The sequence below is a fragment of the Lynx rufus genome, unplaced genomic scaffold (genome assembly GCF_022079265.1).
Source record: "Lynx rufus isolate CCGP_SWC_20201006 ecotype Redwood Valley unplaced genomic scaffold, mLynRuf1.p SCAF_6, whole genome shotgun sequence".
NCBI classification, from domain to species: domain Eukaryota; kingdom Metazoa; phylum Chordata; class Mammalia; order Carnivora; family Felidae; genus Lynx; species Lynx rufus.
In genome coordinates this window covers 40,922,123-40,950,121 of record NW_025814878.1, presented here as the reverse complement: position 1 = coordinate 40,950,121, position 27,999 = coordinate 40,922,123, and the positions used below count along the sequence as shown (strand labels likewise).

General features: G+C 37.8%; 1 protein-coding gene across 1 annotated transcript; it reads left to right on the top strand.

The window, feature by feature from the left end:
* Positions 1-2: 2 nt before the first annotated feature.
* Positions 3-27,999, top strand: LOC124529100 (amine sulfotransferase-like). Its single transcript, XM_047103005.1, has 6 exons — positions 3-123; positions 16,893-17,101; positions 22,265-22,388; positions 23,378-23,472; positions 25,913-26,096; positions 27,878-27,999. Exons 1-6 carry the CDS (start codon positions 3-5, stop codon positions 27,997-27,999), a joined length of 855 nt encoding a protein of 284 aa, XP_046958961.1.

The window sequence follows — 27,999 nt, the reverse complement described above, 5'->3', positions numbered from 1 at the left end:
CCATGTGCATCCAAAGTGGGTGGATTGAGAACCAGAGAGGCTATGGGGCCAAAGGGCCAAGGGAGGTGCAGCAGCCAGAGCTGGAACCAGCAGAGGAGGCAGAAGAGGTGGAAAGCAAAGGTGGTAAGTGAATTCCTCCCGACTGCTCAGGTGCAGCTGGAGGGGCCTGTTGCTCTTCAGCAGCACCTGGGTTTCCCGGAAGAGAACTCTGCGACTGGGACAAAGGACGGAAAGGGAAGAAGGCAGAGAAAGAGAATTGACAGAAGATGTGTTCTGCTGTCTGCCTTGGTATTTCAGGAAGAAGTTTGGGACCTCTGAGATACCTTCCACCCATCCCAGTGTCCTTGGGCACACCCAAAGACCCAAGGGCTAAACCCACAACTCTCCTGCCACTTTTTTAAAAATGCCAGATCCTTTAGGTATGCTCCTAATTTAATGGTGAGTCAGATTCAGTAAGAGAAAATAAAATAATTGTGCTATATCATGAACTGAGAAACAAAGGTAAGTTTCTGATTGCCAATCTGTTTAACTGTTAGAGTCAAAGCCTTTTCTACACAAGAAAGGTATTCAGGCCTTCAAGTGAGATGACAAAGGCACATTTCATCCACTATGAAGAATCATAGCAATACAGTATCACACAGGATAAAGGGCAATCCTTCAGAGCGAAATTCAAAGACAAAATACTGTGATCTGATGTATAATTCAAGACAGCTTTTATGAAGAAATTCAATAAGCTACAAGAAAATTTAGAAGGCAGTTCCATGAACTGAAGCATAAAACTAATGAACAGAAGGAGTACTTTACCAAAGAGATTGGAATTATAAAAAAAAGACTCAAGCAAATTCTGGAGCTGAGAGACTCAGATGAAAAAATGCAGTAAGAAGCATTAGAAATACAGCAGGTCACATGGAAGAGAGATTAAGTTACCTGGAGGATAGGAATTTAGAAATGATTCAAGTAGAAAAGGAGAGAGCTAGGATTTCAAACAAGTGACGAAACCCTATGTGAGTTATCAGACTATTAGAAAAGCCAATATAAGATGAAGGAGTGTATCAGGAGAACAGAGGAAGGGGTCAGAGAAACCTGGGAAAGGAATTTAACATACAAGTCAACAGAGCTCATAGAACATTTTATTATCTCAATGGGAAAACAATGAGACATTATGATGAGTGTCCAAACTCAATGATAGAATTCTTAAGGCAAGGGAAAGAAGAGTTAGCCCACAAAGAACCCCCTACCCTTTACCCCCTATGCCTTAGGCTATTAGCAGATTTCTCAGCAGGAACTCGAGGGAGTTTACCACTAGACCTGCCTTGCAAGAAATGCAGAAAGAACTCTTCCAGCTGAAATGAAAGACACTAATAAATGAAATCACATAAAACTCTGATAAAGATGATACAGACAGTCAAAATTAGGACATTAACTCTGTTTAAGAATAGTTTGTCAAACAATTACAGAATAGGGTAAAGGAAGAGAGCATTAAAAATAATGATAGTCACTATAATTGGTTAACAAATTCGTAGCATAATAAGAGGTAATTTGTGACATCAAAAACATAAAAGAGGGTAACATAGACAAGTTAATTTGAGCTGCTAGTGGCAGAAAAAGGGCTAGCATTTTTTATTTAAGCCTCAAGGTAACTGTAAAGCAAAAATGTAGAGCAGATGCAAATGAATATGAGTTGCTAGCAAAAGAAAAAGGCCCACATGTTTTATGTAAGCCTCAAGGAAACACTGAAGCAAAAATCTAGAGCAGACACAAAACATGGAAAAAAAGAAAAAAGGCCACATACCACGACAAAACCCACCAATTAACAAGGGAGGCAGAAACAGAATGAAAAAGAAACAATATAGATGGGAAATAGCAAATGAACACTAATAAGTTCTACATATTAATAATCCCCCTAAAAATAAATGGATAAATTTACCAATCATGAAGCACACAGTGGTTGTATGGTTAAAGAAACAAGACCCAACTATATGTCACCTACAGGAGACATTTCAGCTCTAAAGACATACATAAGCTCAAAGTGAAGTGATGGCAGATGATTTTCCAAGCAAGTGAAAACCAAAAGACAATAGCTGCAGCCTACTATATATCAAACAAACTGAATTTCAAGTCAAAATCAGAAGTGGTAACAAAAGACAAGAAGGTCATTACGTAATGATAAAAGGGTCAATACAGCAAGTAGATGTAAAAACCACAAGTATTTGTACTCTAACATTCAAGCACTGAAGTCTATTAAGCAAATACCAACAGATCTTAAGGGAGAAACATATAGCAATCCATTAATAGTAGGGGACTTCATTACCTGACTGTCAGCAGTAGATACGTTATCCAGACAGAAAATCAACAAGGAAACATTGCAATGGAACAGTACCTTAGAAGAAATGGGCTTTAGAGACTTCTTTAAAAAAAAATTTTTTTTAACTTTAATTTTATCTTATTTTTTGAGAGAGAGACAGAGAGCAAATTGGGGAGGGGCAGAGAGAGAGAGTGAGGGAGACACAGAATCCGAAGCAGGCTCCAGGCTCTGAGCTAAGCACAGAGCCCGATGCGGGGCTCAAACTCATGAACTGTGAGATCATGACCTGAGTCGAAGTCAGATGCTTAACCAACTGAGTCACCCAGGTACCCCTAAGAGACATCTATAGGACATTCCCTCCAATATTTGCCAAGTGCACACTCATCTCTTTATTCTTCAGGATAGATTATATGATGGGACACAAAACAAATCTCAGATTTCCCTATCTTTCCTATTTATGGAACTGACAATAGGAAAGTGAGAAGATTCACAAATATGTGGAAACTGAACAAAATACTTCTGAATAACCAAAAAGTCAAAAGTAAATCAAAAGGAAAATAAAACATTATCTCAAAACAAATGAAATGGAAAGACAACATATCAAATCTTATGGGATAGAGAGAAAAACTGTTCTGGATAGAAATTTAATAATAATCAAAAAATCAAAGAATTAGGAAGACATCAAATAAACTACCTAATTTTACAGCATAAGGAACTGGAGAAGGACAAGTTAAGTCCAAACTTATTAGAAGGAAGGAAATAATAGAGATGAAAGATCAGAGCAGAAATGAAATGAAGACCCAAACAACAACAAAACAACAAAAAGGAACAACAAAACTAAAATCTGGTTCTTTGAAAAGATCGACCAAGTTGAAAAAATTTTAGCTAGACTATCTAAGAACAAAAGAGAGATAACTCAAATAAAATTAGAAACAGAAAAGGAGACATTGCAAGTGATACTACAGCAATACATAGGAGCATAAGACGCTACTATGAACAATTGTATGCCAGCAAATTACATAACCTAGAAGATAGGATGCATTTCTAGAAACACAGCCTTAGCAAGACTGAATCCAGAAGAAAGAGAAAAATAGACAAATGAGTAAATTGAGAGATTTATGAGTAATCAGCCCAACACAAACCCCCAGGAACTGATGGCTTTACAGGTGAATTCTACCAAACATTTAAAGAAACATCATTCCTCCACAAACTCTTCCATAATACCAAAGTGAAGGGCATGCTTCTAAACTTGTTCTGTGGGGCCATTGTTACCCTCATACCCAAACCAGATAATACCACAAGAAGAGAAAACTATAGGCCTATATCCCTGATGCAAAAATTCTCAACAAAATAGCAAATTAAATTCAAGAACACCTGGACCAAATTAGATTTCTCTCTAGGATGCAAGTTTCCTTTAACACACACACTTCAATAAATGTAATATGTCAATAAAATAAAAGATAATACCATAATTATGTCACTAGACACAGAAAAACGCAACTCATACAGCATCCTTCATGTTATAAAGCCTTAATAGATTGAGTGTAGAAGGAATACACCTCAACATAGTATGGACTATATATGACAAGCCACAGCTAATATTATATTCAATAGTGAAAAGTTGAAAGCTTTTTCTCTAAGATCAGGATCAAGACATGAATGCCCACTCTCACCATTATTGTGGTACTAGAAGTCCTGGCTAGAACCATTAGGCAAGACAAAGAAAGAAAAGGCATCCAAATCAGAAAGGCAAAAGTAAAATGGTCACTATGTGCAACTGATATGATTTTATATATAGAAAATCCTGAAGAGTCAATCATAAAACTGTTCAAATTAATCAGAGTAAAGTTTCAGGATACAAAATCTATATACAGAAATCAGTTTCATTATTTTACAGTAATAATGAAACATCTGAAAAAAAATAAAAATATCTTGTTCAGAGTAGCATCAAAAATAAAAACAAAAAATCTAGATAATTTAGCCAGGGAAGTGAAAGACCTGTATGATGAAAAGTACAAGACTTTGCTGAAAGAAATCAAAGAAGGCACAAACAAATGGAAGTCACCTCATGATTGTGGATTGGAAAAATTAATATCCTAAAATGCTCATACCACCCAAAGCAATCAAGAGATTGAACTCAATACTCATTAAAATACCAAAATCATTCACAAAAACAAAAGCAACAATCCTAAAATGTATGTTTTAGTAGTTTAACTGTGATATGTGTAGCTTTTGTCCTATTCACGTTTATCCTACTTGTTCGTCAAGCTTTATGGATGTGTAAACTAATATTTTTCCTCAAATATGGGAAATTCTTGACCATACTTTCTTCAAAGATTTTTTTCTGTCCTTTCCTTCTGTATATGTTCCTCTGTTTGATATGTTCTACAGGTCCCTGAGGTTATGTTCAGTTTTCTTCATTCTTTGTGTTTCTGTTCTTTTTATTCTTTGTAATTCTCTTCACTACTGATCTGTCTTCATGTTCCATGATTCTTTCTTCTGTCGGATCAAACTTGTTGAGATCTAAGGACTCAATAAATGAACATTGTTTTATAGCTGTTATTTTATTTTTTTGCTAAGTCCAGCATCTGGGTCCATTCAGAGATAGTTTTTACTAATTGCCCTTTATTCCCCTGAATATGTGTTACACTTTCTTGTTTTTTGACATATGGTACTTTTGTCAGAAACTGGGTATTTTAGGTAATATACATTCTCTAGATTCCAATCTTGTCCTAGAAGTGGTTGTTCTGCCTTTTTTTTTTTCACTTTCTTTTTAGTGATTTACTAGAACTAATTATGGAGTCTATCCCCAACAGCATACACACTTTCAAATCACTACTCAAATTTTTAAAATTTTTGTGTTACAGTTAAGACAAGGCCAATAGAGCTTAGTAGTCAGGCAATATTAGGTCAGAGGTTGTGCTTAAACTCAAAACTGGGTAATTTTCCCACTTTTCAGCCTTACAAGTTTTGCAAATAACTAAAATTTTCGAGAATCATAAGAATCAGGGGCCCCTGGGTGGCTGAGTTGCCTAAGTGTCCGACTTCGGCTCAGGTCATGATCTCACAGTCCGTGAGTTCGAACCCGCGTTGGGCTCTGTGCTGACAGCTCAGAGCCTGGAGCCTGCTTCAGATTCTGTGTCTGCCTCTCTCTCTGCCCCTCCTCTGCTCGCACTCTGTCTCTCTCTCAAAAGTAAAATAAAAACATAAAAAAATTTTAAAAAAGAATCATAAGGATCAGTTTGCTTTTCTCAAGTTTTTTATTTTAGTGAATCACAATTATTCCTTTCTAGCAATTAACAACTTTGGCTTCAGGAATGTGTTATGTTTTAAGTTAGGAAATACTGTGAGAAAAAGTTTGTCTTCATAATTACAGGTCCAATTTCTGTCACATTAAAGACTTCTTTGTTTTTAATTTAAATTTTAGCTAGTTAACATAAAGTGAAATATTGGTTTCAGGAGTAGAATTCAGCAATTCGTCCCCTTATATACAACACCCAGTGCTCATCATAACAAGTGCCCTCCTTAATACCCATCATTCATATATCCCATCTCCCACCCTTCTCCCTCCATCCATCTCAGTTTCTTCTCTATTGTTGAATCTCTGTGGTTTAAACATTTTCTTAACAGTAATGATTACTCCAATAAAAGGGATTAAATCGTTTCTTTGGATCAAATTTTTATTTAATGAAAGGTGACAATAGGACAGATGGAACCATGAATTCCAAAGTTACTGAGAGTAGTTCTAAATAAGAAACACAATCTACTTTTCCCAAATAAGGGTGAGAGGATATGTATTAGGAAGGACTTGAGTCCAGTTCCAAATCAGATAGTGTGCATGCAGTAACATCAACAGATGCCAAAGTTTGGTGATTTATCTTAGTATAAATGAAGAAATGTTTGTTATTCAGGAAGCACTAACAACAGAAGAGAAGCAGCATCTAAGGTCAATAACCCAAGTACATATAGAGGGAGTTTGAATAAACCTTAGGTGTTTATCCAGAGGCAATTTGAATAAACCTTAGATGTTTATCGTTTAGGACCATTCTGTTCAGAAGACAAACTGGATAGAGTGTGGAATCCCTGAAAAAGAGGACACAAAACGGTACCTGAACAGCCAACCCCAGGACCTGTCATTCCCTCTGTGATATCACATCCCTATGTGGTATGAAGACCTCACCACTCACTCAACAGTGACAAAACTGAGGGGAATAATGGCAGGTAAACGGTGATTGGTAGTTACATGAGTATTACATTTGTGTCAAGCAAATTGTAGAATTATGGAAAGTCCCTAATCCTTCAAAATAAATGTATTTACTTCTTGCATATGTAGATTTCTTGTCTCAACTTCTCAATTGTTCACACTACTCATATTCTCAATTTTGTTTCATAAGAAACAACACAAAGACTTAAAGACACCAATAGTAGCCATCTGACCCTGGACTTTTGTTTGTTGGAGAGATTTTTGGTTACTGTTTCAATTTCATTGCTGGTAATGAGTATGTTCAAGTTTCCTATTTCTTTCTGATTCAGTTTTGGTAGTTTGTGAGTTTCTAGGAACTTATCCATTTCTTCCAGATTGCCCAATTTGTTGGCATATGATTTTTCATAATATTCTCTTATAATTGTTTTTATTTCTGAGGTGTTGGTTGTGATCTTTTTCATTCCTGATTTTATTTATTTGATTCCTTTGTCTTTTCTTTCTGATAAGTCTGGCTGGGCTTATCTGGGTTTATCAATTTTATTAACTTTCAAAGAATCAGGTGTTATTATCAGTTCTACTGTTTTTTATTGTTTGTTTGTTTCTATATAATTTATTTCTGCTCTAATCTTTATTATTTATTTTCTTCTGCTTGCTTTAGGCTTTATTTGTTGTTCTTTTTCTAGATTCTTTAGGCATAAACTTAGGCTGCATATGTGAGATTTTTCCTGCTTCTTGAAGTAGACCTGTGCATATACTTACATCATATGTCTGCTTGTGCTGCATCCCAAAGTTTTGGGGCCATAATGCTTTCAGTTTCATTTGTTTCTATGTATTTGTAGAATTCCTTTTTTGGGGTGTCTTTGTGGCTCAGTCAGTTAATCGTCCAACTCTTGATTTTAGCTTAAGTCATTTTCTCATGGTTCATGAGATCGAGCCCTGCATTAGGCTGTGTGCTGACAGTGCAGAGCCTGCTTGGGATTTTCTCTTTCCCTCTCTCTCTGCTCTTCCTCCACTTGGTCACACAATACACATGCATGAGCCCTCTGTCTCTCAAAATAAATGAATAAACTTACTCAAATTTTTGTTCTTAATTTCCTGGTTGACCCATTGATTCTTTCGTAAGATGTTCTTTGACCTCCATGTATTTGTGGTCTTTCAAAATTTTTTCTTATGGTTGACTTCAAGTTTCATAGCATTGTGGTCTGAAAATATGAATGGTATGATCTCAATCCTTTTGTACTTGTTGAGGTCTGATTTGTGACCTAGTATGTCATCTATATTGGAGAATGTCCAATGTGTGCTCAAAAAGAATGTGAATTCTGCTGCTTTTTGATAAAATGTTCTGAATGCATCTGTTTAAGTCCATCTGTTCCAGTGTGTCACTGAAAGTTATTGTTTCCTTGTTGATTTTCTGCTTGGATGATCTGTCCATTGATCTAAGTGGGGTATTAAAGTCCTCTAGTATTATTGTATTATAATCAATGTATTATTTATGTCTGTTATTAATTGTTTTATATATTTTGGAGTTTCCAACTTGGGGGCATAAATATTTATAATTGTTAGATCTTTTGTTGGATAGACCCTTTTGTTATGGTATAGAGCCCTTCTTCATCTCTTCTTACAGTCTTTGTTTTTCTGATATAAGTATTGCTACTCTGGCTTTCTTGTAACTTCTGTTTGCATAATGGATGGTTTTCAATCTGCAGGTTTCTTTAGGTCTAAAATGAGTCTCTTTTTTTTTTTTTAATTTTTTTTTTCAACGTTTATTTATTTTTGGGACAGAGAGAGACAGAGCATGAACGGGGGAGGGGCAGAGAGAGAGGGAGACACAGAATCGGAAACAGGCTCCAGGCTCTGAGCCATCAGCCCAGAGCCCGACGCGGGGCTCGAACTCACGGACCGCGAGATCGTGACCTGGCTGAAGTCGGACGCTTAACCGACTGCGCCACCCAGGCGCCCCTAAAATGAGTCTCTTATAGGCAGCATAAAGATGGGTTTGTTTTTGCTGTTGTTGTTTTTAATTCAGTGTGACACCCTATTTCTTTTTACTGGAGCATTTAGTCAATTTACATTCAGAGTGATTATTGATAGATATAAATTTAGTGCCATTTTACTACCTGCTACACTGTTGTATCTGAAAATTTTCTCTGGTCCTTACTAGTATTTGTTGCCTTTGTCTTTCTTTCCCACTCAAAGAATCCCCCATTAATATATCTTGCAGCTCTGGTTTAGTGGTCAGAAACTCGTTTACTTTCTGTTTGGGAAATTCTTTATCTCTCCTTTTGTTCTGAATACTGGATAGAGTATTCGTGGATGCATATTTTTTCCATTCAACACATTGAATATATCATGCCATTCCCTTCTGGGGTGCCAAGTTTTTATGGAGAGCTGTGCTACTAATTTTCTTTGTCTTCTCTTGTAAGATAAGGAATTCTTTTGTCTTGCTGCTTTTAGGATTTTTTCTTTATCTTTATATTTTCCAAGTTTGACTATGATATGTGTTTTTAATTTTTTTAAATATTTATTTCCTTTGAGAGAGAAAGATAGAGATAGAGAGAGAGAGCGAGCACAAGCTCTGGGGAGGGGCAGAGAGAGAGAGGGAGAGAGAAACCCAAGCAGGCTCTGAGCTGTCAGTGCAGAGTCCCATGCGGGTTTGATCTCACAAACTGTGAGGTCATCACTTGAACTGAAATAAAGGAGTTGGATGCTTAACCAACTGAGCCACCCAGGCACCCCAACTATGATATGTCTTGGTGTTGGCGTGCTTTTGTTTATTTTTAAGAAAGTTCTCTGTGCTTCCTAGATTTGGATATCTCTTTCCTTCCCCAGGTTAAGGAAGTTTTCAGCTATAATTTCCTCAAATAAACCTTTTGTTCCCCTTTCCTTCTCTTCTTCCTCTGAGGCTGCTATGATATGAATATTATTATAATTTATGGAGTTACTGAATTCCCTAAGTCTACATTCATGATCTAATATTTTTCTTTCCCTCTTCTTTTCAGCTTCAGTATTTTCCATAATTTTATGTTCTCTATCACTTATTCATTCCTCTGCTTCTTCCATCCTTATAGTCATTACAATCAGTTCGTTTCAAATCTTGGTTATGCATTTTTCATTTTTGCTTGACAAGTTTTTGGTCTTTAATCTCTGTGGTAAGGAATTCCCTGCTGTCTTCTATGTTTTTCTCATGCCCAGCTGGTATCATTGTAATTATTGCTTTAAATTCTGGAACATGAATATTATATCTGTCTCAATGAGATCAGTGGCCATTAACTTTTCTTGTTCTATCTTTTAGGATGAATTCTCCTGTCTTGGCATTTTAAAATTTATTTTATTAACGTTGATTTATTTTTTTGGGGGGGTGGGGAGAGAGAGAATGAGAGAGAGAGAGAGAGAGAGAGAAAGAAAGAAAGAAAGAAAGAAAGAAAGAAAGAAAGAAAGAGAAAGAAGGAAAGAAAGAGGGAGTGGATAAAGAGAAGCTGAACATAGGTATTTGAACTTTTGAATCTCTGCAGAGATTTTTGCATCATACTGTTGAATCTCTGCAGAAATGTGGCATGATTGGTACCTGTCCCAAAGCTGTGATACCACCTGAAGACACAGTGTCTGTCAACTGGGAAAGGTGGAAGTATGTAAGCAACCTTTTTAGAGCTTCCTAACAGTGGATTTTCATTGAGTTTGAGCTCCAGCTGTGGTAATACATAGGCACATGTGGTCGTGGTCCTCCCTGGGCAACACTGGAGGACTACAACCACCAATATGAAGGTAGTGGGAAGACCAGATGAGGTGCATACCACCTGCCCCTGCCAGCAAAGCATGTGTGCCAAAGAGTGATCTTGCTCACTATGTGCTGCTGATTAGCATGGATTATTATTTTTTTTAAATATAATTTATTGTCAAATTGGCTTCCATACAACACCCAGTGTTGTTGGCTCATCCCAGCAAGTGCCCTCCTAAATGCCCATCACCCACTTTCCCCTATCCCCCATCCCCCATCAACCCTCATTTTTTTCTCTGTATTTAAGAGTCTCTTATGGCTTGCTTCCCTCCCTCTCTGTTTGTAACTTTTTTTCCCCATTCCCCTCTCCCATGGTCTTCTGTTAAGTTTCTCAAGATCGACATATGAATGAAAACATATGATATCTGTCTTTCTCTGACTGACTTATTTCGCTTAGCCTAGTACCCTCCAGTTCCATCCACGTTGCTGCAAATGGCTAGATTTCATTCTTTCTCATTGCCAAGTAGTATCATGTTGTATATACATAAACCGCATCTTCATTATCCATTCATCAGTTGATGGGCATTTAGGCTCTTTCCATAATTTGGCTATTGGTGAAAGTACTTCTATAAACATTGGGGTACATGTGCCCCTATGCATCAGCACTCCTGTATCCCTTCGGTACATTCCTAGTAGTGCTATTTCTGGGTCATACAGTAGTTGATTTTTACTTTTTTGAGGAACCTCCACACTGTTTTCCAGAGTGGCTGCACCAGTTTGCATTCCTATCAGCAGTACAAGAAGTTTCCCATTTCTCCACATCCTCACCAGCATCTATAGTCTTCAATTTGATCATTTTAGCCGGTGTGAGGTGATATCTCAGTGTGGCTTTGATTTGTATTTCCCTATGATGAGTGATGTTGAGCTTTGTTTCATGTGTCTGTTGGCCACTTCTTTGGAAAATTGTCTATTCATGTTTTCTGCCCATTTCTTCACTGGAGTATTTGTTTTTTTGAATGATGATTTTGTTAAATTCTTTATAGATTTTGGATACTAACACTTTATCCTATATGTCATTTCCAAATATCTTTTCCCATTCTGTCAGTTGCCTTTTAGTTTTGTTGATTGTTTCCTTTGCAGTGCAGAAGACTTTTATCTTGATGAGGTCCCAATAGTTCATTTTTGCTTTTAACTCCCTTGCCTTTGGAGATGTGTCCAGTAAAAAATTGCTGTGGCTGAGGTCAAGGAGGTTGTTGCCTGCTCTCTCCTCTAGGGTTTTGATGGTTTCCTGTCTCACATTCAGGTCTTTCGTCCATTCTGAGTTTATTTTTGTATATGGTGTAAGAAAGTGGTCTAATTTCATTTTTCTGCATGTTGCTGTCCAGTTCTCCCAGCACCATTTGTTAAAGAGTCTTTTTTCCATTGGATGTTCTTTCCTGCTTTGTCAAAGATGAGTTGTCCATACATTTGTGGGTGCAATTCTGGAGTCTCTATTCTACTCCATTGGTCTATGTGTCTGTTTTTGTGCCTATACCATACTGTCTTGATGATTGCAGCTTAGTAGTAGAGGCTAAGTCTAGAATTGTGATGTCTCCCACTTTGGTTTTCTTCTTCAATATTACTTTGGTTATTCGGGTTCTTTTGTGGTTCTATACAAATTTTAGGATTGTTTGTTCTAGCTTTGAGAAGAATGCTGGTACAATTTTTATTGGGATTGCATTGAATGTGAAGATTGTTTTGGGTCGTATTGACATTTTAACAATATTTATTCTTTCAATCCATGAGCATAGAATGTTTTTCCATTTCTTTGTGTCTTCTTCACCTTCCTTCATAAGCTTTCTATAGTTTTTAGCATATAAATCTTTTACATCTTTGGTTAGATTTATTCCTAGGTATTTTATGGCTTGTGGTGCAATGTAAATGAGATCAATTTCTGTATTTCTCTTTCTGCTGCTTCATTATTGGTGTATAAAAATGCAACTGATTTCTGTACAATGATTTTATACCCTCCGACTTTGCTGAATTCATGTATCAGTTCTACCAGATGGAGAACTTGTGGAGTCTGTCAGGTTTTCCATATACAGTATCATGTTGTCTGCAAAAAGTGAATGTTTGACTTCTTTGCCAATTTTGATGCCTTTTATTTCTCTTTGTTGTCTGATTGCTGATGCTAGAACTTCCAACACTATGTTAAACAGCAGTGGTGAGAATGGACATGCCTGTCATGTTTCTGATCTCAGGCGAAAAGCTCTCAGTTTTTCCCCATTGAGGATGATATTAGCTGTGGGCTTTTTATAAATGGCTTTTATGATGTTTAAGTATGTTTCTTTTATCCTGAATTTCTTGAGGTTTTTATTAAGAAAGGATGCTATATTTTGTCAAATGCTTTTTCTGCATTGATTGAGAGGATCATATGGTTCGTATCTTTTATTAATGTGATGTATCACATTGATTGATTTGTGACTACTGAACCAGCCCTGCAGCCCAGGAATGAATCCCACTCAATCACAGTGAATAATTCTTTTAATATGCTGTTGAATTAATTTGCTAGTATCTTGTTGAGAATTTTTGCATCCATGTTGATCAGGGATATTGGTCTGTGATCCTCCTTTTTTGTTGGGTCTCTGTCTGGTTTGGGAATCAAAGTAATGCTGGCTTCATAGCATGAATCTAGAAGTTTTCCTTTCATTTCTATTTTTTGAAACAGTTTGAAAAGGATAGGTATTAACTCTGATTTAAATGTCTGGTAGAATTCTCCAGGGAAGCCACCTGGTCCAGGACTTTTATTTTTTGGGAGATTTTTGATAACTGATTCAATTTCTTCACTAATTATGGTTCTGTTTAAATTTTCTATTTCTTCCCATTTGAGTTTTGGAAGTGTGTGGGTGTTAGGAATTTGTCCATTTCTTCCAGGTTGTCCAGTTTGTTGGCATATAATTTTTCATAGTATTCTCTGATAATTGCTTGTATTCCTGAGGGATTGGTTATAATAAATCCATTTTCATTCATGGTTTTATCTATTTGGGTCCTCTATCTTTTCTTTTTGAGAAACCTGGCTAGAGATTTATCAATTTTGTTTATGTTTTCAAATAACCAACTCTTAGTTTCATTGATCTGTTCGACTTTTTTTCTGAATTCTATATTGTTTATTTCTGCTTTGATCTTTATTATTTGACTTCGTATGCTGGATTTGGGATGTCTTTGTTCTTCTGCTTCTAGTTCCTTTAGGTGTGCTGTTAGATTTTGTATTTGGGGTCTTTCTTGTTTCTTGAGATAGGCCTGGGCTGCAATGTATTTTCCTCTTAGGACTGCCTTTGCTGCATCCCAAAGGGTTTTGATTGTTGTGTTTTCATTTTCATTTGTTTCCATATATTTTTAAATTTCTTCTCTAATTGCCTGGTTGACCCATTCGTTCTTTAGTAAGATGTTCTTTAACCTCCATGCTTGTGGAGGTGTTCCAGACTTTTTCCTGTCGTTGATTTCAAATTTCATAGCACTGTGATCTGAAAGTGTGCATGGTATGATCTCAATTCTTTTACATTTATTAAGGGCTGTTTTGTGACCCAGTATGTGATGTATCTTGGAGAATGTTCTATGTGCACTCAAGAAGAATGTGTATTTTGATGCTTGGGGCTGAAAAGCTCTGTATATATCTGTCAAGTCCATCTGGCCCAGTGTATCATTCAGGGCCATTGCTTCTTTACTGATTTCCTGCCTAGATGATCTGTCCATTCATGTAAGTGGAGTATTAAAGTCCCCTGCAATTACCACATTCTTACCAATAAGATTGAGTATGCTTCTGAGTAATTGGTTTATATATTTGGGTGTTTTCGAATTTGGTGCATAGACAGTTATGATTATTAGCTCTTCCTCATGGATAGGCCTTGTAGTTATTATATAATGCCCTTCTTCATCTCTTGGTACAGACTTTAAAGTCTAGTTTGTCTGATATAAGTATGGTTATTCCAGCTTTCTTTTGACTTCCAATAGCATGATAGATGGTTCTCCATCCCCTCACTTTCAATCTGGTGTCCTCAGGTCTAAAATGGGTCTCTTGTAGACAGCAAATAGATGGGTCTTGTTTTTTTTTTAATCCATTCTGATACCCTATGTCTTTTGACTGGAGCATTTATTCCATTTACATTCAGTGTTATTATTGAAAAATACGGATTTAAAGTCATTGTGTTATCTGTAGGTTTCATGCTTGTAGTGATATCTCTGGTCCTTTGTGGACTTTGCAACATTTCACTCACAGAGGACCCATAGGGTCTCTTGTAGGGTTGGTTTAGTGGTGATGAATTCCTTCAGTTTTTGTTTGTTTGGGAAACCTTTTTCTCTCCTTCTACTCTGAATGATAGGCTTGGTGGATAAAGGATTCTTGGCTGCATATTTTTCCTGTTTATCACATTGAAGATTTCCTGCCATTCCTTTCTGGCCTGCCAAGTTTCAGTAGATAGGTCTGCTACTACCCTTATGTGTCTATCTTTATATGTTAAAGCCCCGTTCATCCCTCGTTACTTTCAGAATTCTCTCTTTATCCTTGTATTTTGCCAGTTTCACTATATGTCATGCAGAAGGTCAACCCAAGCTACGTCTAAAGGGAGTTCTCTGTGCCTCTTGATTTCAATGTCTGTTTCCTTCCCCAGATTGGGAAAGTTCTCAGCTATGATTTGTTCAAATACACCTTCAGCCCCTTTCTCTGTCTCTTTTTCTTCTGGAATTCCAATGATACAGGTATTGTTACGTTTGACTGAATCACTTACTTGTGTAATTCTCCTCTTGTGATCCTGGATTTTTTAAATCTCTCTTCTCAGCTACCTCTTTTTCCATAATTTTATCTTCTAATTCACCAATTCCCCCCTTTGCCTCTTCAACCCGTGCTGTGGCCACCTCTGTTTTATTTTGTACCTCATTTATAGCATTTTTAAAAATTTATCATGACTATTTTTTATTCTTGGTCTCTGCAGCAATATATTCTCTGCTGTCTTCTGTGCTTTTTTCAAGCCCAGCGATTAATCTTATGACTATTATTCTAAATTCTTGTTCAGTTATATTGTTTATATCTGTTTTGGTCAATTTTTTAGCTGTCACTTTTCCCTGGAAATTCTTTTGAGGAGAGTTCTTCCGTTTCATCATTTTGGCTAATTATCTGTCCCTTATGAGTTTGAAAATCTTGTTATGTGCTCAGCACCTGTGAGCACTGCTATATTAAAGGGGGGTCATACACTGTCTAGGACTTGGCCCTTCAGGAGGTGTTTTTTGGAGAGTGTTACTTGCACTCTGTTATTGTGACTTTGGTTATTTCATTTCCCTCCTCACAGTGATGTTTCGACCCTCCACCAGACGTGCTTTGATTTTTTTCCTTGAAGTAGCCCTGGAAAGGAAAGCAAACAAACAGAAAACAAAAACACACAAAGACACAAACACATCAAACAAACAAATAAACAAAAACAATCCAAAAGCAAGAAAACAGAAACACCAGCTACAAGTAAAGATCAGGGTATACTTGGTGCTGATGGAAGAGCACATACAAGGAGAAAAATGACTGGGATGGGGAAAAAGAAAAAAATAAACATTGACCAGGAAGAGAAACTAAAGGGCTTAATCCAGAGAGAGAGAGAGAAAGGAAAATATAGAAGCAGTGAGGAAAAAGAAATGAAGATAAAGTTACCCAGACAGAAATTATGCGGGTGATTATTCCAGAGAAAGGGAAAGAAAGTAAGAAGGAGGTGTAGAACAAGTATCAAGAGAATGGATTAAATGTCTGCTTGAACAAACCAACAACCAGAGTAACCAGCCTAGCGGAGGGAAGAGATAAGAAGGAGAAAAGGAAGGAAGAATATATCTATATAACAAGAATTGCCTTAGAATTAATCCAGGCAATGAGCAACACTGGTCTGGAGGAGGGGGCCATCGGGTTCCTCAGTGTCTATCCCCGCTCCAGTAGAATGCAGTGACCTATTGTGGAAGGCTGTGGTTTGGTATAGGCAGGTCCTGCCTCTACTGTGGTTCCAGAAGAGCTATCCCAGAGGCCCCACCTTGGGATGACACCCACTTATTCTGTGACAAACATCCACTCTAATAGGAATTAAGAGAAACAATCATCATAAGAATTTTTTTACATCCCACTTACAGTGAAAGGTCCAAGTCTAGGCATCATCTTTTCCTTTCTGTCTCCATGTGGGTCACAAGGCCTCCTTTAGGGATTTATAATGAACACTATTTACTTAAGTGGACATCATGGACACAGTAGGAAACAAGGTGATGGCGAAAAACATGGGAGGTGACTCCTTCAGTAAAATTCCTATTTCTTTGCTTCTATTACCTGATGTCCTAGGAGTGGGGTTGTGGAAGGAAATCTAGAGGCAGGCATAGAAGATAGTTTAAAAGTCCCATACATGAAGCAGAAGAAAGCACAGAAGAGTCAAAAAATAAATTTCTGGGACAAATGCCCACAGAGTTTCAAATGGAGCATCTTCTTTAAAGGAAAAATAAAAGCAATATTTGTTTTCTTTCATCTATTCTGCATTTTTTATATGAAAATTCTGTTCAGATGAAATTATCAGTATACTTATTATAATACCAAGCTCTGATAAAAACCTGATGGCACATCTATGCATTTTAGAGAAATTTGTGCATCATTGAAAATGAAATTATTTCTTTTACAGGAACCAGCTGGTTTCAGCAGTTATTAAGCTTGATTTATTTTGAAGAACATCGCAAAGGCATTGGGAATCTGGAAACAGTTGATCGAGTCCCCTTCTTCGAGTACAACTTTCGAAAAATGGATTTTGTTGAAAGACCATCTCCTCGTCTCTTTGCTACCCACCTCCCATACTACTTGGTTCCAAGGGGGCTGAAGAACAAAAAAGGAAAGGTAGGAAATAGACCATGGCTGCTGAAAAATAACTGCTCTTTTTTTTATTGTTTCATTTCATTTCATTACATTGATACTGCACTCATCTAGCTGTTAGCAAATGTGGCATTTCACATACTTAAAGTTTCAATAGCCATTTGTGTTCTTATCTTACAGTATGAGATTTTTATCTTGCACCCTTTGTTTTCTGATTATATAAGTAATACATCCATTAAAAGATAAAAGAGTATATTTGTGTGTATTTAATGTAATGTACAGAATGTATTATAATATCATGTACATTATATATTATATATCCTTTAATTTTTTAATTAGCTGTATTACCAAGTATATATAAACTGCTAACAATTCCTTTTTCTTTTCTCTGTGTGCCCTCCTTGCTTCCTTGAGACACTTCCAAACTATTTTGCCCACTTTCTCTTCAAATGTACCTAGTTCATTGGAAGTCGTAGGAAAGTTCAGAGCAAATCATTTGTCTCTACTGAGTGATCAGTCACCTCCATCTATTGATAATTTCAGCTCTTGGCTCATTTTCTTCCTTTCTACCTCTTCTCCTGTCACTCATGGGATTATTTCAAAGTTGATGTGCATTGTCTCTGGCTGGCCAGACAGGAGTGAAGCCAAATTGCACCCAAAGGGTCAACATGAAGGAGGCACTCCTTGTCAGGGCCACACAAGTGCAGGATTTCCTCCTCCAGGTTGACCCATCAGGCTCTGCACTGGCCTCCCATACCCCTAGCCCTGCCAGGTCTCTCAGGGTTGACTTCAACTCCAGCTACCTTTTCTTCCACCAACTTCAGTAACCCTCTAAGACAACATATGTGTTATAAGCTGCCTTTTTTAAATGACACTATTTGCTGTCTGATGGAATACATACTTACCTGTGTATTTATTGTCTGTGTTTCTGGCCAAAATGGAAATTCTTGAGAGAGATGGAGTTCGCAATGCATATGTACATTGAATAAATTATAAAAACGATCATCAGTAATTGCCCTAACATGAATCTTGACTTTAAGCACCTTGTTATCTGAGTGCTGTCTCCTTTTCCTCCTACTCCCTTCAGGTGTCCCTTGCAGGGGTGTGTCGGCACTTTCAGGTCTCCAGTTCCCCTCTCCCTCCACTTCTTCCCTCTCACTCAACATTTGTCCATACAAGATATGTCCACACATATCTTTAATTTCTCCTAACCCACCAATGACTCTATATTTCACATTCAAATCCCATTTGCCAAAATCTCTTCCTCCATTCAACTCTGTTACGATCAGCTGCCAACACCTAACTCTGATGAAACAAAGTTGTTGTATATTAGGACCTATGTTCATGAAACTCCTAGTGTGATATGAAAAAACCGAAACACTTAAAAAGTGGGTCTTGTCTTTACATTTGTGGTCACAATTCTCACATTTTACTTTTTAAAAACTATTTTGCTTCCACCCTTCCCAAAATGACTCTTTGATGCTTTTTTCTGTTCTCAAAGCTCGACAGCATTCTGCTCACCTATCCCGGAAAAGGCTATCCAATAAACCATTCCCAGTAGATGCCCTCCATATCCAAAGCCTCCGCTCACTGCCTTCCCTCCTTAAGAAGAAAAGGTGGGGTGTGTAGACACTTTCTATTCTTATTACATATCTGCCCCTCCACTCATGGTTTGAATCCCTTCTTGGATCAGCTTTCTCTATCCCACTGTTTCACAAATGGGAGACATTTTCGTTGCCAGAATATTGGCAATATTTGTAGGCATTTGTGGTTAGAGTGGTGATGGTGTTATTGTTAGTGGTTGAGGCCCAGGATGCTGATGTATGCCTTATGATGCTCAAGGTAGCCCCAACAACAAAGAGTTTTCTGAGAGTAATGTCCATGGTGCCACTGTTGAGAGACTTGCTCTATTCTCAAAGATTTTGCTTGAACAATGTAACATTCATTTTTTCATTCATCACCGATTTCCTTTTGTTTAACTGGATCATTCTGTTTGACCCCAAATCAAGTTTTCATGTAGCACATTTTAACAATAAAACAAAACTTGTCTTTCTCCATTTCACTTTTAGCTACTTTCCTTCATTTACTGTTTGAGGTCAACTTAAAAGTATTTAGCCTCACTCTCCACTCTTTCATTGAATCCTGAATGTCAATGTCACTTTTTTTTTAACGTTTATTTTTGAGAGACAAAGAGACAGAGCACAAGCAGGGAGAGACAGACAGAGAGAGGGAGACACAAAATTCAAAACAGGCTCCAGGCTCTGAGCTATCAACACAGTTCCCAATGTGGGGCTCCAACTCATGAACCGTGAGATCACGACTGGATGCTTAACTGACTGAGCCACCCAGGCACCCCTCAATGTCACTTATTTTTTATAATTTTCAAAAAGCAGGGATTATTTCTTGATCATTTTACTTGGCCTATTACTGACATCTGACATAATTGATCACTTTCTACTTCTTTAAACATTTTCTTTTCCTGCTGTTCCAGATAGGACATTCCTGGTATCAGCCTGCCTCAGTAGACACTTAGAGCATACTCTATCCAGCAACCAATTCCTCTCCTCATATTTCATGTCAGCGGAACTCTCATTTTGTTTGGGTTTGTATCCTCTGTGTGCTTTTGGCCTGATAGTTTAATCCCCAGCTGGGGAGAGGGTACAATTTAGTTGGTCCAAAGCCTGGTTTTGGTACCAGGAATCTTGCAGTGATTTATTCAGATACAGGTAAGTGACAAGCTTATGAGCAATGACACAGGTAAAGAAGTTTCTTCTTCTTTCAGAAGTTTCATGTCTTCTCGGAGAAGGTTTCTTCACTCTTTAAAGAGACCATGGGGATGAAAAGTAGTAGCCATCTGGGACATGGAGGAGATTCAACAAGTCAGAGTAGAAAAGTGGGAGACTCTAAGTCCATGATAGCATCAAGATGATGAGTTAACCCAACCTGCTGTACTCACATCTTGGCCTTGGTGTTCTGTGAGAAAAGTTGATAACTTTACTATTTAGGAAATGTTATTTGAGTTTTTTTTAAACATATACAATAACATTCTGAGATACTGTTCCTTCCTTCTTCCTTTCTTCCTCTAACCTTTGAGAAGTGAGGATTCCCGTGTATTCTCCCTCTGTAATTAATACCCCAGTTATAGTATCTAATCACATAACTTTAAATACAATGTATGTACAGTTGATTTCTCCCTTTAATTCTAGACTAATGTAAACTATTTACTATTTCCTATATTATATCCATAGAGATTTCAAATATCTCTATGGACTTTATTATCCAAATATGGAACTCAAATATCCAAATGGAATTTTGATTTTATCTTCAAAACACTCCTCTATTAATAACTTGTATCATTATCTACTTAACAGGGGTATGATCAAGATATGTGGCATAAGTTACTCAGCTATCCCATTGTGTAGATGTCACTTTTACATAAGTATATGGATTAATGAGAAGAAGCCATTACCCAATCCAAAGCCAGAGACATGAAGAATCATAGCAAGGGAGTGAAAAGAACTTCTTCCTTCACATTTAGGAGGATTTCTTATTTCTTTATGGAAATATCAACTGCTGTTGATATTTATTTGATGTTATCCACCACTTTGTTAACATCAAGTAAATCCCCTGAGTGAAAGACTCTATTTCCAGTGCAGTGGGATCACTCAGGGCTGACATCTATTAGCTCATCTCCTAGCTTAAGCAGGCAATGTGCAGGGAGGTAGAAAATAAATAAAAGCTTTCCTATAATGAACCTGGAAGCTTCCTCTATTAGGAACTAACAAACTATACACATGCCATTTCACAATGAAGATACAAGCCTTAGGTTTTGTTTTTGTTTTTGTTTTTTTTAATTTTTTTTTTCAACGTTTATTTATTTTTTGGGACAGAGAGAGACAGAGCATGAACGGGGGAGGGGCAGAGAGAGAGGGAGACACAGAATCGGAAACATGCTCCAGGCTCTGAGCCATCAGCCCAGAGCCCGACGCAGGGCTCGAACTCACGGACCGCGATATCGTGACCTGGCTGAAGTCGGACGCTTAACCGACTGCGCCACCCAGGCGCCCCACAAGCCTTAGGTTTTATACAGAGCCCCTGAATATCCTGTACACATGCTGAATAAGCCATTTAATTGTGGGTTGGACAGATATTGATTATATTCTCTATTCTAACATCATTGGGTTGCTTATTGTTTTATGAAATTATATCTTCTGATTGGTTATAGTAAACAATTTTAAAAATGAATCCCATATTCTTTTGATGCAGAAAATACTGAACTGGTGACTTCTATCTTCACAGTATTTGTGCTTTACACTGTGAAGGTATATAAATAAGAACCATGTAAACCATACACTGGGGCATCAGAAAAAACACACTCTAGGTGCACCAGGGTGGTTCAGTCAGCTGAGCATCTGACTCTTGATTTTGGCTCAGATCATGATCCCAGGGTCCTGGCATAGAGCCTCACCTTGGACTCTGCACTGAGTGTGGAGGCTTCTTAAGATTCTCTCTCTCTCTTGGGGTTCCTGGGTGGTTCTGTTGGTTATGTGTCTGACTTTGACTCAGGTCATGATCTTGTGGTTTGTGGGTTGGGACCCTGAGTCGGGCTCTGTGTTGACAGCTCAGAGTCTGGAGCCTGTTTTGGATTCTGTGTCTCCCTCTCTCTCTGCCTCCCCCCTGCTCATGCTCTGTCTCTCTCAAAAATAAATAAACATTAAAAAATTAAAAATAACAATTCTCTCTATTTTCCCCTCTCTCCTGCTTGTTGTCTCTCTCTCTCCCAAAACCAAATTAAAAACAAGAAAAACACACTAAATTTTCTAAGATGATTGAAAACATTTTAGCAGGTTTTTCCTATTGCCATGATTTATAGCTAAGAGGCATTTTCACATATATTTATTGATGTAGGAACAAGAGAATATTGTCGCTCTCTGGAGGAGTTAAGAAGAGGTACCATGTGAGGTGTGTCTTGAGGAGTAATTGATAGTCACTAGTCCAATTGTGAAGAGAGAGGCATTGCAGGGAATGAGTAAGGCAAAATACAAGAGAGAGCTGAATATATGCATGATATGATACGGTTAGGAGACTGAAGTTCAACTAACAGGCTTCATCCAATTGTAAGGTATTAGGGTAAAAATATAACAGAATGAAAGCTTCAGAAATATTGAATGCTTCCTTTCTTTGCAGATTATTTACATATACAGAAACCCTAAGGACGTTACGTGCTCATATTTCCACTTTTCAAAGAATGTGACATTACAAGTTACAAGTTCCTTTGAGGAATTTATGGAACAATTTCTAGAAGGAAAAGGTAACTAAAGTTTTATAAACTAAGTAATAAGTTTGGTGTCTTGTGGTGTTTTTAGACTTAGTGAATGGCAGAGGGAAAGAGGATGCTGAAAAAGAGTTGCATGGGTCAGTAATCAACATATGAAGCTAGTTGGTAGGGTCACTTGGGTAACCAAGTTCAGCCACTGTTGCAAACACTGATCATTCTCTCTCCCTCTCAGGAGAGTGTCAAGATTTCAGTCATACCACCAGAAAATATGTGCATCTAATATGAAAAGAATATTTCACTAGCACACAGATTTCTGTTCTAGCTAAGGGAGAAGAATCTCAGTTAAGATACCGGTTGGGAACTTTGCACCGCGTATTGCAGGGGGCACCTCCCAGGAGCTTCTATTTGACAAAGTTCCGTTCTACATTCTTTTCTTTAAAAAGTACTTTAAAAATATTTTTATTTGTTTTTTAATGAATCTCTACACCCAACTTTGGAATCGAACTCACAACCCCGAGATCAAGCGTTGTATGCTCTATTCACTGGGCCAGCCAGGCAACCTCACATCGTTAGGATTGATTCTGAGGATGATGATCTGGAACAGCAGAGTTAACAGATTAGTCTGTAATGCACTGTGCCCAGCTGCAGTGACTCATCAGCAAGTCCTCATGTTCCACGCAGCAGGGAAATAGCTCCATGCGCCTTTGGAATCAGTGAGAGGAAGGAGAAGCAGAGGATTCCTCCTTCTGTTCCCTTTTGGTTTTTCTTACCCCATGTTAAGGTGATTTCCTGTCTATATGAAATGCGCTTTTAAGAGACCAATTTCTCCTTGAGTCATGTAATTGTTTCATGGTGGAAGCTGGATGGTTTTTCCACAACCAGGCGCGAGTGGAAATCTGAAATCTAGCAGCACATTTCCTTTTCCTTCTTTGTTACTGAGGCATCCTGCATCTTCTAATACTGTATCTTATTTTCAACGGGTTCAGCATATTTACCTAATTATGTATCTGTTCTCCCCACAGTGTCGGGAAGCCTTTGGTTTGACCACATCAAAGGTTGGTATGAGCACAAAAGCCTCTTCAACATCCAGTTCTTGATGTATGAGGAGATGAAGAAGGTGAGAAACGTGACATTAGTGACTTCTCTGAAGCTGTAAGTCATCCTGGCCGAATGAATATCAAGGTTCATGCTCAGAACATCCAAAGGACGATATCAAATTTGAGATCCCAGATACAGTGTACCAGGAGACGTTCTTCCAGTATCACTTCTAAGCTTTCTTTACCAGGTGTTCATTTCCAAAGCATACTGGAGCTTTCTTTTCAAAGATTGTCTCTGTGTGAGGAATTGTCTGTTGATGTATGTGGGCATGCATATCTTTGATTATTTTGAGCCAGGTTATTGGTCTCTCTTTCATGGATTGTTAAGTCTGTTTCCTGCACTATGTAATCTAGTAACATTCTACATGTTATGTTGCACCTCTTGGGAAATTTTAATCTTGTCTGCATTGTATATGGTTAAGCATTGCAAGAAAAATTAAATGAAAATGTCTGTGTATGATTAGAAAGAATTCAGCTCCTGGACAGTCAAGTCCAAGTGGCTTAAAACAGAAGAAGTTCTACTGCTTATTGACTGAATTCCAGAGGTAGGACATCCTGATGCTGGGTGTGGCAGCTCAGACATGTCGAGAATGTCCCTGCATTTTCTGTCTTTCCTTCATATCATATTTGGTGTGGCTATGATGTCTCCCCTCGTAGTAGAAGAATGGTTGTTGTAGCTCCAAAGTCATGTCCTTAGATGATAGCATGCATGGGAGAAAGAAAGGGAAATGGGAGAAAAAGGGCTTTCTTGCCTTGCACTGTTTGCACCTTTTCTCCATGAGGAAAATCCCTCTCAGAAGTTTCTGTTTCATTTCCTCTTTCGGTTTCAATGCCAAAATGGTGTCATGTGACCACCCCAGACTAATATCTTGTAGAGGACAATTGGATTGCCATGAGGGTCTTAGATCGATCAGGATCATTACTAGAATGGGCCTGGGCATTGCTGCCAGAACACCCCCCCCAGGGATCTCTTAGCGAGAAAGAAGACAAAGAGTTCAAGGCAGGCAAGATGAAGGGCCGATGAATAGTTTTCACTAGTTTGGGTTCCAGCTGCCCCAATATCATGACAGCAAGACTAGACTGTCTTGTTGAGACCATATCTCCTACCAAATAAGAGATTTAAGTATCTGGCCAGCCTTGCAACCTTCCTCACAATATGGGCCATCCATTTCCTCCAACCTCATCTCCCATCTTTCTCACCCAAAGCCTGTCAGACAGATATAGCTCCAGGGAAACTCAACTTCTAATACCCTATGACCTGATATTTCATACCTTCCATGCAACCACAGTGTTGCAGATATCCTTTCTTTTGTCTAGATTCCATACCTTTAGTTTGTCTACCTAGAAAACTCCTGTTTTTGCTTTAATCCCCAGAACAAATTTCTCATCTTTGTTGAAACTTTCTCTGAAATCTGTTACACAATTACTCTCAGCCCATAGGTCCTACTACTGAATTCCCAGCACTGATCCCCTGTTGTGGCTCTGATCACCGGCACCATCATGCAGGGCAGTGTTTGACACAATAGCTACTCCCCAAATACTTGCCAAGTTACCACAGATAAAATGAAATATGAGCGTTCCTAAAATTAACCCAAATGTGTTCTAAAACAAGTCAAAGTTTAATTTACCAAGAAAGATAAGCAAGTCACTGCTTATGGTCAGCTCTAGTTCTTTTTTTTCTTTTCTTCCAAAATTGTTTTATTTTTTAATTCAACATTATGTATGTGACCAAGTTTTGTATTCGCTTTTTCTTTTCTTTTCTTTTTAAATTTCCATCCTAGTTAGTTAGCATATTGTGCAATAATGATTTCAAGAGTAGATTCCAGAGATTCATCCCCTATGTATAACACCCAGTGCTCATCTCAACTAGTACTTTCCTTAATGACCTTTTCCCATTTAGTCCATCCTCCACCAACACCCCTTACAGCAACCCTCTATTTACTCTCTATATTTAAGAGTCTCTTATGTTTTGTCACTTTCCTTGTTTTTATACTATCGTTGCTTCCCTTCCCTTGTGTTCGTCTGTTTTGTATCTTAAATTCCACATATGACTGAAGTCACATGATATTTGTCTTTCTCTGACTGACTAAGTTTGCTTAGCATAATACCCTCTAGTCCGATCCACGTTGTTGCAAATGGCCAGATTTCATTCTTCTTGATTGCTGAGTAATGGTCTACTGTATATATATACCACATCTTCTTTATCCATTCATCTGCCAGTGGACATTTTGGCTCTTTCCATACTTTGGCTATTGTCAATAGCGCTGCTATAAACATTGGGGTACATGTGCCCCTTTGAAACAGCACCCCTGTATCCCTTGGATAGATACCTAGTCAACTCCATTTATCAAACCAGCCTTAGTACCTGTGATTTACACTCCCATAATGATATTTAGTTGTGACTCATGTGTAAGTCTTTCTTATAATGTGAATAATTTATCATACTGTGATTTATTATAGGATCTCAAAGGTTCTCTGTCAAAAGTCTGCAAGTTTTTGGGGAAAGAGCTGAGTGAGGAGGAAATGGATTCCATTGTGAGACAGGCCACATTTCAGAACATGAAATATGACCCACGGGCAAATTACAAGAATGTAATAAAGACCCGATATGGGTTAGAAGCTAAAGGTCATTTCCTTCGCAAAGGTGAGGTTGAACAGTGAATGGCTGTCCTACACGATGGTATGAGTGGATTAAAATGTAGCTTCTCAGCTTCTTGGGTTACTTTTATAACATGGAGCTCTCATGGCCCAGTGCCCTTCTGTAGACAGATGATTTTCCATGATTTCCTCTTGGTGCTCTTCAAGAGACTATATATCATATGGTCCCTGAATGTATCTGATTAATAATCTAAAATCATAAAGCCTTCTCCATGGCCCCTAGAATTCCACCAAAGACTAGTACAATGTCTGCCACAAAAGGGATGTTCATTTACTGTTAGATTCTTTCCCCCCATTAACATGGGATGAGCACATGTGATGATGAGTTTAATGGTGGGTCTGTTGGCCGTCACTGGCTGCTCTTCCATCTCTGTTTTTTCCCAAACCTCCGCCAGGATTGATTTAACAACACACTTTTGCTGTTCTCTTGTTATTGTGCATGACTATCATGTGTCCTCTACTACCAGAAACTTACGTCATAAAAATGTATGGAAATATCTCCATTAGGTCAATATCTCTTACGTCATCCTGAGTGAGTTTTTAAATGAATTGACTTTCATAAACTGATAAATTTGAACATGTTAGAATATTTTTATTATTTTATACAATCATTCTACTTCATACTTTGTGATATTCTAACAGTACATGGGACATCTATAATACAGAATTTTAGACATAAATTTTCTACTTAATCACAGGGTTCTATGCTTGCATGTATAGTAACAGTAAATATTTGGTTTGATTTCTCTACATGAGTATTTCCTTGACTAAATCTATAGATCTTTATCCATTCAGCTCAACAATGTGAATCACTGGTAACTCGAAGCCAAACTGAATCCCCTTCCTGTTACTCTCGGCATACCCTGTCATGTTTTAGATGTTATGACCCCTCTCAGCTGCCATTATCATTGTACTTGCAATTTTTTTCTTTGAAAAAAGAAAATTTTCTGTTTATATATCTTTAACCCACCTGCAAATGAGAGACTGAAATGGCCAAGAAGACAAATAGCAGGAGCCAAATTTCCTTGTGGAAGCGAGGAACATTTTCTTATGTTTCTTCTGCCCAGACACGTACTTTTCTTTTACATCTTATGTAATGGAATGTCATTTGCCCTAGCTTTACCATTCCTGCACTATTTGTATTTTCAGTTTCATTAGTATTTCAGTCTGTTTCAGTTATTGGCTTACACTTCCATGTGCTTTTCCAATCAGTGTTTCTTTTCTTGCTTCTTCTTCTATCAGCCTCTTTTGTCATCACGACTCTGTGTCTATAAGTTTAAGTAAGACTTTTGTAAACCTACAGTGAGTACAGATGGAATAATTATACGTGAGCCATTCCAAACGGTATGAGCTTGGCTATATTTTAAAAATGTCTCTGAGCATCCATGTCCTCATCAGTAAATATTTGTCCAAGGAAATCTGATTTTGGGAATTTTTTAAAGGACTGCTGTAAACTAACACTAGCCCATGCTAACCTGGAACAAAATAGTAAACAAGCTGCAGGAGTTTTCTCCTTTTCCCTGTGGCTGACAGCTGAGGAGTTGGGCTAATTACTTAAATTATAACCTAATTGCCATGATGAGTTTGTGTCCCCCTCGCTGGCCATAAGGTGGGAGAGGCAAGGGCATGGTCATATGCAGGAGCAACTGGGGCCTCAGTGGGGAGGAAAATAAAAAACCAAAAACTGATGTTCCTCCCAACTCTAGGGCATCATGTTCCCTCATCCCAGAATCTTCACTGAGGCAATTTCTTTGCTTTTCCTCCCAGGTACCATTGGAGACTGGAAAAATCACATGACTGTTGAGCAGAATGAAAGGTTTGACAAGATTTTCCAAAGGAAAATGAAAGATTTTCCCTTGAAGTTCATCTGGGATATGAATGAAGAATAG